Source organism: Vombatus ursinus, unplaced genomic scaffold (genome assembly GCF_900497805.2).
Source record: "Vombatus ursinus unplaced genomic scaffold, bare-nosed wombat genome assembly UNPS02014812.1, whole genome shotgun sequence".
Lineage (NCBI taxonomy): Eukaryota > Metazoa > Chordata > Mammalia > Diprotodontia > Vombatidae > Vombatus > Vombatus ursinus.
This window is the reverse complement of record NW_020954590.1, coordinates 17,033,109-17,045,442: the sequence shown is the minus strand read 5'-3', so window position 1 is coordinate 17,045,442 and position 12,334 is coordinate 17,033,109. Positions and strand designations below refer to the sequence as shown.

At 39.1% G+C, this 12,334-nt stretch overlaps 1 protein-coding gene across 1 annotated transcript in view; it reads left to right on the top strand.

The window, feature by feature from the left end:
* The first annotated feature begins 646 nt into the window (after positions 1-646).
* Positions 647-12,334, top strand: part of LOC114054085 (endoribonuclease LACTB2-like) — a 45,302-nt gene continuing 33,614 nt past the window's right edge. The window contains exons 1-2 of the mRNA XM_027877188.1: positions 647-828; positions 5,678-5,841. Coding sequence (XP_027732989.1) covers positions 707-828; positions 5,678-5,841 — 286 coding nt within the window. The 5' untranslated portion in view covers positions 647-706. The remainder of the gene's footprint in view (positions 829-5,677; positions 5,842-12,334) is intronic.

Genomic DNA, 12,334 nt, shown 5'->3' with positions numbered 1-12,334 from the left:
TTCCTCAGCACCAGACCATCTCTACAATGCCGGCTACCAGGACACCAGAGGAGTAACCAGTTAGTCAATCAACATGTAACATGTGCCTGTCAAAGTGCAGAGGAGTAGGAAGGTGTAAGGGAGAGGCGCATTTAAATTCTAGGACTCTATGCAATTCTGTTCCCCGAGTGGTTGGAGGTGGGTTTGAAACATGCACCAAGTTATAATTCCCAAACGGGAAATTAAGTTGACTATTGTAAAATTATTACGTCTATCTTTTGTCCTTGCTGCAGATTTTCCATCTCAAAAAACCCCAAATAACCAGAGAGGTAGAGCAAACCCCCTTCCCCAAGATCACTTGCAGCTGTGATTTTATTATTCCGTGATAATCAGTAAAATGAAATACCCACCACCAAAACCCAAAGTGAAAACGATGAAAATCAGGAGAGCTAGCCTCGAGCTCCCTTTAAGTGCACGTGGCCACACCCAGCCCGGCCCCCTCCACTCCCTCCTCCCGGGCGAGGGCGGGGAAGGAGGAGCTTGCCAGACGGGGATCACGTGGTAGTCCTAGCCCAACCAATCGCTGCCCGCTCTGTGCGGCGGCGCGGGAGGAGTCCGGCCTACTCACCGCTCTGGGCCGGGCCTTCCCGCCCCCGCCGCAGGGCGGCGCCCCACTCCGAGGCGTCTTCTGCTGGGCTCGGTCACCGGAGCTGGATCAGGGGACAAGATGACGGCGGTCCTGCCGCGCATCGAGCAGCTGTCCTCCCGGGTGGTGCGGGTCCTGGGCTGTAACCCCGGACCCATGACGCTCCAGGGCACCAACACTTATTTGGTGGGGACCGGCCCCAGGTAACGGCCTCCCGGGCCAGGCTGCTGCGTGAGCTGCGGGGCCGGGGCCTGCTCCCTGCTCCTGCCCCCACGGGGGAAGGGGTCAGGCCGGGCCGGGGAGCGGGCACCCCCCCAGGTCGCAGTTACTGCTCAGATGAGACGCAGGGAGCCCCCCCCAACCCTCAAGTACTTTTAAAGAGCGTTGTGTTTTAGTTGGGGGGGGCAGAGGACCCCTCCCCGCTTCCGGCTACTGAGAGGGGGCAAAGGACACCCCTTTCCAGCTGCTGAGGGAGGCAGAGGACACCCCTTTCCAGCTGCTGAGGGGGGGCAGAAGACACCCCTTTCCAGCTGCTGAGAAGGGGCACACTTTCCCCCCCTCCTCCAACCGCTGAGCGGGGTGCCCGGGACACTAATGCCGCCGGAGCCGTGCCCCACTTTCTGTTTCTATGCGCACTTGGCTTGACCTCCAACTTCTCGGGGTGCGATCGTGGTGGATCCTTCCTAGGGGGTCCTTCTCTACACCTCCCACCGGAGGGCACTATCCTCCGCCTTCCCTAAGATCGGCTCGGTTGTAAACCCCGAAGGTCCCGCGTCAGCCCCGAGGGAGGAGTTGCAGAATCTCCTATTGTTTTCCTTTGCAAATATCCCTTGTTTCTGAGGATGTTCTCCTTTGTTATTTGTAGGCAATGCCATAGGTTCATATTTTGGTTGTGTTGCATTTTTAACTGTGCTTCAAATAAAAGGAGTAAATGAAGGTTGAAATTACGGGTCATATGGGGCTTACTTTCGTCAGCATAAAGCCTGATGTTAGAGCAGGTGGTGAGCTCTATCCGTGTTAGTTAGAATACAAGAAAAATTAGGCTTTAGACGAAAAGGTAAGCCGTTGTTCTCACCACCTTAACAAAGGATCAAAATAACATGAGAAAAGTTCACCAAATTTCCTTGAACTGTTCTGTCTTGTTACTGTGGAATCCTGGTGTCCTGGTGACAAGTAAATTTCTGGCATTTTAATGGATCATTTATTGAAATGACTTACTGTGTACTTTAGTACTGAGCTAAGCACCCTGAGGGAATGCAATGAAATAATTAAATAGAGGCCCTATTCTTAAAAAAGTTTAAAATCTTAATAGTGTGGGAGCAGTGCCCATACAATCTAAATTATGTGCTTTTCACACAGTAAACCCTTACGGTAGGGTGTGATTAAAGTTAGTGAACAGTAAAAATCAGCGGATGATTCTGAGCACCTATAAGTCCTCAATGTCTCTTTGATTTTCCCCTTCTTGTCACAATTAGAGTTGTGTGACAAATGGAAGGAACTAAAAGAAGGCTAGCTAGGGGGCAGGTAGGTTGCGCAGAGGATGGAGCACCGGCCCTGGAGTCAGGAGGACCTGAGTCCAAATTTGGTTTTAGACACATAATACTCACTAGCTGTGTGACCCTAGGGAAGTCACCTAACCCTAACCCTGATTACATCCCCCCCCCCCAAAAAAAAAAGTCTAGCTAGAGGAGAGGAGTCCAAAAGGTATAGTGTGATCAAGCAAGCCTTTACTTGATTCAAGGATACCAAGCAGGTACTAGATCTGAGGGTAGTAGTGTGTGTAATCTGGAAGATGTGTTTTTATGCTCATTGCTGTAGGTCAGCATTCTTACTGCTTCATTCCTAGTGTAGCCTCATCATTTCACACCTGCACTGTCTCTTAGCTGGTCTCATTATACCATCTTTCAGCACAGCAGTTATTCCATCCTGTATACTACTGTCAGATATTAATTTTCCTAGAGCACAGCTTTTACATGTAAAAGGAACTTTTATCTGTTTAAAAAAAAAAAGGTTGCTCAGGAATCTCTGATGGTTTGCTGCAATCTTATGCTCTTCTGAAGCACTGATTATATAACAGACACTCAATAAATACTTACTGATTATGGTAAGAGTTGAATTTTGAAGAGTGAGAATTTGGAATTTGCAGAAAGGAGTAAGTTCAATAAATCTTAATGTGCCTCTGAGTGGAAAGCTGTTACTGCTGCCTCACCCTGACCAGAGTGGGTTGAGGTTTTTTTGGTTTTCTTTTGTTTTTAAGCAATGATGAATTTTATTCATTTACAAAACAGGTGTTCATAAAACTTTTGCCATGTGCAATGAACATTGCATTTGGGGAGCTTTTCTTTATTTGTCTAAACCTTCAATTTCATCCTGTAGAGATTTCCCTGTGAGGCAATTCCCTTTACAATGCAGATCAGGAATGAGTGCCACAATTTTGAATTAGAGTCTTATTGTTCACTGAGAGTTTAAGTGTTTGCTATTATGTGAGGGAAGAGACTCAGTGCAAGGAGATACAGAAAGGACTATTAAGATGTCCACCTCCCACAGAACCAATCACAACATTTGCAAGAAGGCTACTTAGGTTAGGAGTATAGTTTAACCAGTGGAATAAAGCAAATCGAACAACTATGGCACAGAACCTTGTTCTTTTTATTTTTAGCTTCTTATCATTAATACTAACCAATCAGACTTTGTAGAATAGTTATTTCTTTTTCCTACGGAAATGACATACTTCCTCTAGATTTTTAAAAAATCCATTGATATAAGTTAACCCCTTATAAAGGATAATTCTAGTTGATATTATGATCTCTTTCCTCCTGTAAGTGTGGGGAAATTAGAAAAAAAAATTTTTTAAGCAAAGGAGGTTTAATTTTTTTTTCCCTAAAAGCCATCCTTTGTAACTAGATAATTATTCTTGGAATCCTGACAACAGTGTTTCCTTAGGCATTTTGGCCATATGCAGTTTTATAAGTTTGAAGTTTCAGGTGATTCCCATTACCAAAAGGCCTCAAAAGCAACCAAGGGTGTTGACACTGTTAAAAGAGCAACAAGAACCTCTATTGTTTATACAAATAAAATTACTATCCTCCCCTTCAGGTTTCCTTTTTCAGAAGCTACTCAGTCCTAAATACAGAGAGACAGCAAAAATCTGGAATGCTGAATTTAGGGATCCCAAAATATAGGAATGTCCATAGGAGGAATAGATCTTAAAATTACCTATCATACTTGATGCTATGTGCAGAGAAGTAACTGTACAAAGTAAATTAAAAACATAAACACCTAGATGTTTACTCTATGTCCTAGCACTGGAGCAAATGTGATAGGAAGAAAAAAGCAATTGGAAGAGTATGTCCAATATACATACTGTACACCAGAGGGTTCACACATGCAGCTGACAAAAGTCTCACATGAAACCAGAAAAAGATTAAATGTAACAGGAAAATATTTAACTAAATAAATAAAACAGTTAACATACATTTTAAAACCAAGTCAATATGTGGCTCACAGGGATTCTTCTGTACCAATTAGTAGACCCCATTTCTATTGATACCACTGATGTAGATGACAGTATAGCATGATGATACAACAGCATGAGCAAGTCCTGTTTATATTAAAGCTTCACTAATTTGAATTTCACTATTTGACGTTTGAGATTATTCCAACAAACTGTTGGAATTTATTTGCTTAGAAAACCTTTTCAAAATTCAGGTAATATAAACAGGATTGTAGAGAATTATTTAAAATTCGAATGTAAAGGAGAGAAGCTGGTAAGGATACAAACCTCCTTTAGGAGCTTTCATTTATATGTAAAAAGCTTATATTCTAATAAAGGATTTTTAATATCTTCATTAAATTGATTTTTTAAGAACTCTACTAGTCAGCACTGTTAGACTTTATATTTATAAAGTTATATTCCTGTAATTGACATTTTACTAATTTTAATTTCCTTCAAATTAATATGAATTTAGTTTTATTATGTAATCAAGAAAGAATCAAACAGAATGTGAAATGATAATTGAGAAGGGAACTATAAACCTAAAATTACATAATGTTAGAACTAGAGGTTTGAGAAATTAACATAATTCTACCATTTTAGAAATGGGTGAACTGAGGCCTAAAAAGAGATGTTTCCCTTAATTTGTGGTAGAAAAGGAGATTTTAAAGTAGGACTTACTCTTAAGAATGTTCAGAAACATAAGTGGAAATATCAGAGAGAAAAATTAACTTTAGTTTAAGTGGGGAAATTTTACCTATCCTATTTCCCATTTCATGCCTGAAAATGAAGTTATGGTTCATAACAAGCCTATGTAACTTAGTCACTATACCTAGTGTAGAAGAACAAACTTGTTTAGAGAAGCTATTCAGTCAAATCCTTTGGCTTCTGTTGGACACAAGACTATTGTAAGAGGTCTCTGAGTTCTTTGGTGTTTGCTTTGAGGATTGTAAGGCACTTTTCTTGTTATCTCACTTGATACAACAACATTATGAGGTGTGTGCTGTTGTCCTCATTTTACAGCTAAGGGAAGCTGAACAGAGGTTAAGTGACTTGCCCAGGGACACACAGGTAGATGTTTTGAGGCAGAATTTAAGGTTTCCAGAAGCTTAATAATAGTAGCTAGCTTTTATGTAGCATTTTAAAGCTTGCAAAGCACTTTACAAATACCATCTAATAGCTACCATTTATATAATGCTTACTATGTGCCAGACACTGTGAATGAGGAAATGGGTTAAGAGAGGTGAAGTCACTTGCCAGGGTCACACAGCAGCCAAGTGTCTGAGGCTGTATTTGAGCTCAGATCTTCCTGACTCTAGGCCATGTGCTCTATCTACTGGGCCACCTAGCTACCTCACTACTTATTTACCTCTCTTATAGCCTTCAAGAACTCAGGGTTACCTGTATGCCATGATAAGTTACTAGAATAGGATTTTAGTAGAATTTTCCTAAAATTTAGCTTAATTATCTGAAGGGCCAACATGCTACTATTATCTCATACTTCATAATTTTATGTCTATTTCTATCGTTTGATTCCATTGTTTAATTTGTTTTTTTAGGAGAATTCTTATTGATACTGGTGAACCATCAATTCCAGATTATATCAGCTGTTTAAAACAAGCACTGACTGAATTTAACACATCAATCCAAGAAATTGTAGTGACTCACTGGCACAGAGATCATACTGGAGGAATATTAGACATATGTAATAGTATCAATACAGGTAAGCAGAAATGTTCATTAATCCTATTAAGAAAACTGGTTTTAAAAGTCTTGTTTTAGTAAGCTGTTAAAGTGTTTACTGAGCTTTTCCTGTGTACATACTACTTCTGGGTATTATTTAATATTTATATGCCTGTTAAGTATTATTCTTGTTTTAATATAAAAGGAAGAGAAAAAATACAGTTTACTACTTTAGATGCCCTGCCCCTGTCCCCTTGCAGAAGAGGAAAAGATACCTTTCCACTTGGCGTAGGCTAAAGATTTATCACTCTGCTAAGCCTCTCCAAACTTGTTAGGCTGCTCCTTGGACTACAGGAATACAGGCCTCTTGCACCAGGCCTCTGCTCTTAAGTCTTTCCTTCAAGGTAGAACCTTCCAGAGCTTATATTCCACTAACATAGACTTCAACTCAATGTCACCTTCATGGCATAATGAGACATCAGAATAGCACATATGTGAAAAAGGTATACTATTCCAAGAATAATCTTGGAGTTTGAACTGAGCTTTAAAGGGAACTAGAGATATTAAGAAGCCAGTAATTAACACTCTTTGGGTGGTCATTCAATCAGCTACAAATTCATCTGGCTTTATTACCGTTTGAACCCATTTGTCCATCTTATCCACAAAGATATCATGAAAAATCTTGTCATATGTTTTACTGACATCAAAACTTATTACATCTGGAGCATTTCCCTGATCTACTAATTTATCAAACTGTGACATGAATATAGTTTGGCATGTCTTCATAATGAGCCTATGCAGATTCTTCATGATCATCACTTTATTTTGTATTTACTTACAAGCTATCCGTTAAATAATATATTCTGGAATGTATCCAGGAATAAATGTTAAATTCCATGTCTATAGTTTTTGGCTTTCCTATTCCCTATTTTAAAAAAGCAGAATGCTGGACTGTCTCTAGCCTTCTAGAACTACTCCAGTTCTCTAGAGTTCCTCAAAGATTATAGGCAGGAGGCAGCTAGATGGCCCAGTGGATAGAACACCGGCCCTGGAGTAAGGAGGACCTGAGTTCAAATGCGGTCTCAGACCAGACACTTGACACTTGCTAGATGTGTGACCCTTAACTGTCACTTAATCCCAATTGCCTTGCCAAAAAAAGGAAAGAAAGAAAGAAAACAAAACCTATTTTAAAAAAAAAGATTATAGGCAGCAGTTCTATAATCACTTCTTCAGCTTTTTTCATTTCGCTAACATATATTCATCTGGGCTATGACCAGTTCTCATGTAATGTAGCCATGTCAGTCAACAAGCACTTACTAAGTCCTTACTCTCTGCCAGACATTGTGCCAAGCATTGTGGATACAAAGAAAAGCACAAAACAGCCCTGGCCTAAAGGAGCATGCATTCTAAAAGGGGAAATCACATACATATGTCAATATACATGCAAAATATATACAGTTAGATGGAAAGTGATCTGAAAGGAATTGCATAGTAGTTGGAGGAACTGGGAAAGGCCTCCTTCAGAAGGCAGGCTTTGAACTCAGTCTTGAAGGAAGCCAGAGAAAACAAGAGGGAAGGAGAAGGGGCAGAGCATTCCAGGCATGGATGATATTCAGTAAAAAGGCACAGAGACAAGAGATAAGAGCGTCATGTTCAGCTGCAAGTAGGGCAGTGTGGTTGGATCAGTGGAGAGTAATAAAGTGTTAGAACACTAGAAAGGTAGGAAGGGGTTAGGTAAAGAATATGATTAAATATGATCCTGGAAAAAATAAGGAGCTTGTTACTAGACTACATTGAGCAGGGAGTGACTTGGTCAAACGAACATTTTAGAAAAATCACATTGGCAGCTAAAAAAAGGATGGATTGAGAGACTTGAAGCAGGTAGACCAGTTAAAAGTTTATTGAAGTAGTCCAGGTAAGAAGTAATAAGAGCCCAAACTAGGGCTTTATGACTGAAAGAGATACTGTGAAGGCAGAAACAATGTGTGGCCGCAGATTGGATATGTGTGGTGAGTAAGGAGGACAGTGAAGAGTAAAAGATGACAATGAGATTTCAAGTGGGTGACTGGGAAGATGGTGCCCTCAACAGTAAGGAAAGTTTGGAAAGGGGAAATTTTGGGGAAGGAGGAGAAAAAACAAGTTATGTTTCAGACCTGTTGTCTTAGAGACACCTGTTGTAGGATATCCAAAATGAGACATCTAAGAGGCAATTGGAGATGTAAGCCTGGTTCACAGGAGACTGGGTTTATGTGTATAGATCTGGAATCATCTACATAAAAATGAAAATTGAATGAGATCACCGAGTAATATAGTAATAATATTTTTTGTATCCTCAAGGATGAGTGTTTCTCATCGTGCCTGGACATATTTCTTCTATAGAATTTTCATCTATTGATGTTGTCTATCTTTCCTCTGAACACTTTGAAATCTGCTGTCCTTAAAAATAGTGCATCTCAAACGATGCCTAGCTTTTTCTCCTCTTTGACAAATTGAGGTATTGTAGCCATTTTCCCCAAAAGTTTCTATCATTTCCACCTCAGCAATTAGCTCCTCATTATTATTAAGAATTCAGAGTAAAATTTCCCTTTGTTGGTTTCTACATTTTTTTTTAACAAAGAATGAAATTATCAAGTTATTAGCTGCTCTACTTGTGGCATAGAAAGGAAGTTCCAGTGGATGTCTGGATAATTGAAGAATTCCATCCCTTTGATATCATGCCTGTTGTCAGGCTTATGATTTGTTTTCCAAACTCATCTATTTTCTCTTTCTGTTCAAGTTGTCTGTATGTACTCTAATGACAAAGTTACTAATACTTCTCCCCTTACTAATCCCACCCCAGGATTCGCTATCATGTTTTCCTTTTCTGTTTCCTGATTTTCTCACATGAGTCTACCTTCTTAATATATTACTGTTCCCTCCTTATGCTTTCTTGTTTGTTTTGAATAAGGTTATATCCACTGAGGGCCATATTCTAATCATACTTCAGTGATGCCTATGAAGGCACTTCTGCCTCCTGGCATTAGGATCTCTAGCTCTCTTACTTGTCACCTAAATTTTGTGGGTTTGTGTACAGATTTTGGAGCCTTGTGTTTTACTAATGGCTCATTTCTTAGATTCTTGTCTTCTGTGACCTTTCGGGTATCTGAACTGTTATTCTTCCTGCACTGTCGCTGTTATGTTTGGTATCTACTTTGTTGGAGATGCAAAGGTAGTTTTCTTCCTCTTCCATTTTAATTAAAATCCTTTTGATTGTATTCGAAAAACATCAGAAAAATACATTCTTACCAGCTTTTATTCGGTACATTCTGGCCAGGAGACCCATTATTCCTATGTACTATAAATCCAACTCCCAGTCTCAACACCATCTTCTTAGCCATCTATTTGTTTCCTAATTTAGCTTTTTTTCTGTATCCATTGTCTTCCATGGACAGCAGTGAGGGGGAAAAAACAAACTTGTGTCTCTCTAACCTTTACTTTCTTGCCTAAAACTTAATAATCTTTGTCATTGCTTTCTAGATTCCTTCTGGTACTTTGGTTTATGCCCACGTTAATCACCATAAGTGGTTAGTAGCCATGTGTTTAACAAGTCTGGGGGGAGGGATTCTTTATTTTGCCTGGGGCCGGGGCATACACCCCAGAAAGATTGTAGCCTATTTATTGTTATTAAGTCAGTAAGTGCTCCCTTAGCAAGGAACCACCTATCACTATTACAGTGCTCTTTTTCCTCTAACCCTTACTGGATAACCTATTCCTGAAGCCTTCCGTGACTCTTACTTTATCATTTATTTGGTGGAGCACAAGAAACTATTTCTTCCTCAGCCATCTAGTTCCCTTCTCTTCAGGAAAAAGTTCACATTGTTTTTAGCATCTACTGTGTGACAGTCACTCACTCTCCAACCTCATAGCACAGGTCAGGTTTACTTTTGCCACTTAAATCCCTCCATCTATTGCTTCTCCCTCCACCTTCCCCCACTGAAGTCTTTCAGAGTATCTTCTTGACCTGCACTTTATTCCCATTGCTACTGCTTTAGACCAGAAGAGCATCATCTCATACCTTCATTTCTATATTAGTCACCTTTCTGGTCTCCCTGCCTCCAATTTTTCCCTTCTTTGATCCATTCTGTATTCTGCAGCCAGATTAAGCTTCCTAAAATACAGCTTTCTACATTTTATTCTCTTATTCAGGAATCATGATACGGTGGAAAGAGCACTGAACTTGGAGTCATGGAACCAAGTTTCAAAACCCAGCTTTGCCACCTACTTACTACTGACTGTTGGACCTTAGACAAGTCATTTCACATCTCTAGGCTTCAGCTTCCTCACCCATAAAATTAGGTATGAACTAGATGGCCTCTTAAGATTCTTCTACATTTAGATCTCTGATCCTATGATCACAATTATCTATAAAATCAGTTTTTAAAAAATCAATTTCAAATGCTTCTGCCATTCAGGGATCTCCAATAGCAGCTCAATTTTATATATCTAATCTTATATTCTGCTACTCCCCAACACAAAATTTCTGCTTTGAACAAGCTAATCTCTTTAGTGTTTTCTACATATTCCATGCTTATTCTTCAATTAATCAGATATTTATTGAGCACTTACTATATGCTGTGCATTGTACTAGACACTAGTGTTAAAATGGTGAAACAAGCTAGTCTTGGGGCAGCCAGGTGGCACAATGGATAGAGCTCTGGTCTCGGAGTCAGGAGGATGTGAGTTCGAATCCAGTCTCAGACACATGACACTTACTAGCTGTGTGACCCTGATTGCCTCACCAAAAAAAAAAAAGATAGTCTTTACTTTAAAAGCATTCACAGTAGGATAAGACCAAGTACATATGCAAGAGAGGTTCAAAAAGACTGAAGAGGAAGAGGTCATTTGCTGCTAGGGGGATCAGGGAAGGTTTTTTCTTCTTTTTTAAATTTTATTTTATTTTCAATTTCATATGCTCTTCATTCTATCCCCTCCTCCCCTACCCACTGAGAAGTTAAGAAAAATAAAACTCATTACAAATATGTATAGTTATGCAAAATAAATTCTTGTGTTATCCATGTCCAAAAAAGGAGGGGAGGGGATTATGCTTCACTTTGTATTCTTGAGTCCATCAGCTCTCCATCTGGAAGCAGATAAGCATGTTTCATCATGGGTCCTTTGGAATTGTGATTGATCATCGTGATGATTAATTCCTAAGTCTTTCAAAACTTATTATCTTTACAATATTACTGTTATTGTATAAATTGTTCTCCTGTTTGTGTTTACTTCACAATATTTCATACAAGACTTTTCTGAAATCATCCCCTTCATCATTCATACAGCATAATTCCATCACATTCATATTCATATGCCATAACTTGTTCAGCCATTTCCCAGTTGATGGACCTTCCCTCAGTTTCCAACTCTTTGCCACTACAAAAGAACTAATAGAAATATTTTTGTATTTATGGATTCTTTCCCTCTTTCTTTGGTCTCTTCTTTGGGATACAGACGTAGTAGCAGAATCACTGGGTCAAAGGGTATACACAATTTTTAATTTTGGGGGCATAATTCTAAATTGCTTTCCAGAATGATAGGACTAGTTCACAGCTCTACCAACAGTGCATTAGTATATGTTTTCCTACAACCCCTCCTTCATATCATTTTTCTTTTTTTGTCATCATAGCCACTCTGATGGATGTAAGGTAGAACCTGAGAGTTGTTGTAATTTGATATCTCTGTTAGTGATTTAAAGCATTTTCTCACATGACTATTGATAGCTTGGCTTTCTTCCTCTGAAAATTGCTTGTTCATATCCTTTGGCCATTTATCATTTGGGAAATGGCTTTTTTTCTTGTAAACTTGATTCACTTCCCTATATATCTCAGAAATAAGAGCTTTATCTGAGAGTCTTGCTGCAAAGATTTTCCCCCCGGTTTTCTGTTTTTCTTATAATTTTGGCTGCATTGGTTTTGATTGTGCAAGATCTTTTCAATTTTTATCTAATCAAAATTATATTTTATCTCCTGTGAACCTCTCTATTTTTTGTTTAGTTAAGAACTCTTTGCCTCTCCATAGTTTTAACAGGTAATTTATTCTGTGTTCCACTGATTTTCTTATAATACCACCATTTATGTCTAAATCATGTACCCATTTTGAGCTTATCATGGTAGATGATGTGAGATGTTGACCTTTACCTAGTTTCTGTCAGACTTCTTTCCAGTTTTCCCTTCAGTTTTTGTTGAATAGTGGGCTCTTGCCCCAGTAGTTGGTGATCTTTGGGTTTATCAAAAACTAGGTTACTATGCTCATTTTCTTCTATATATTATGTACTATTTGTTCTACTGATCAACCTTTCTATTTCTTACCAGTATCAAATTGTTTTGATTATTATAGATTTGTAGTATAATTCAAGATCTGATGCTGATAACCCTACCTGTTCTTTTTTTCCCATTGTTTCCCTTGCTATTCTTGATCTTTTGTTCCTCCACATGAATTTTGTTATTTTTTTCTATAAAGTAATTCTTTTGTAGTTTGGAATGGCACTGAATACATAA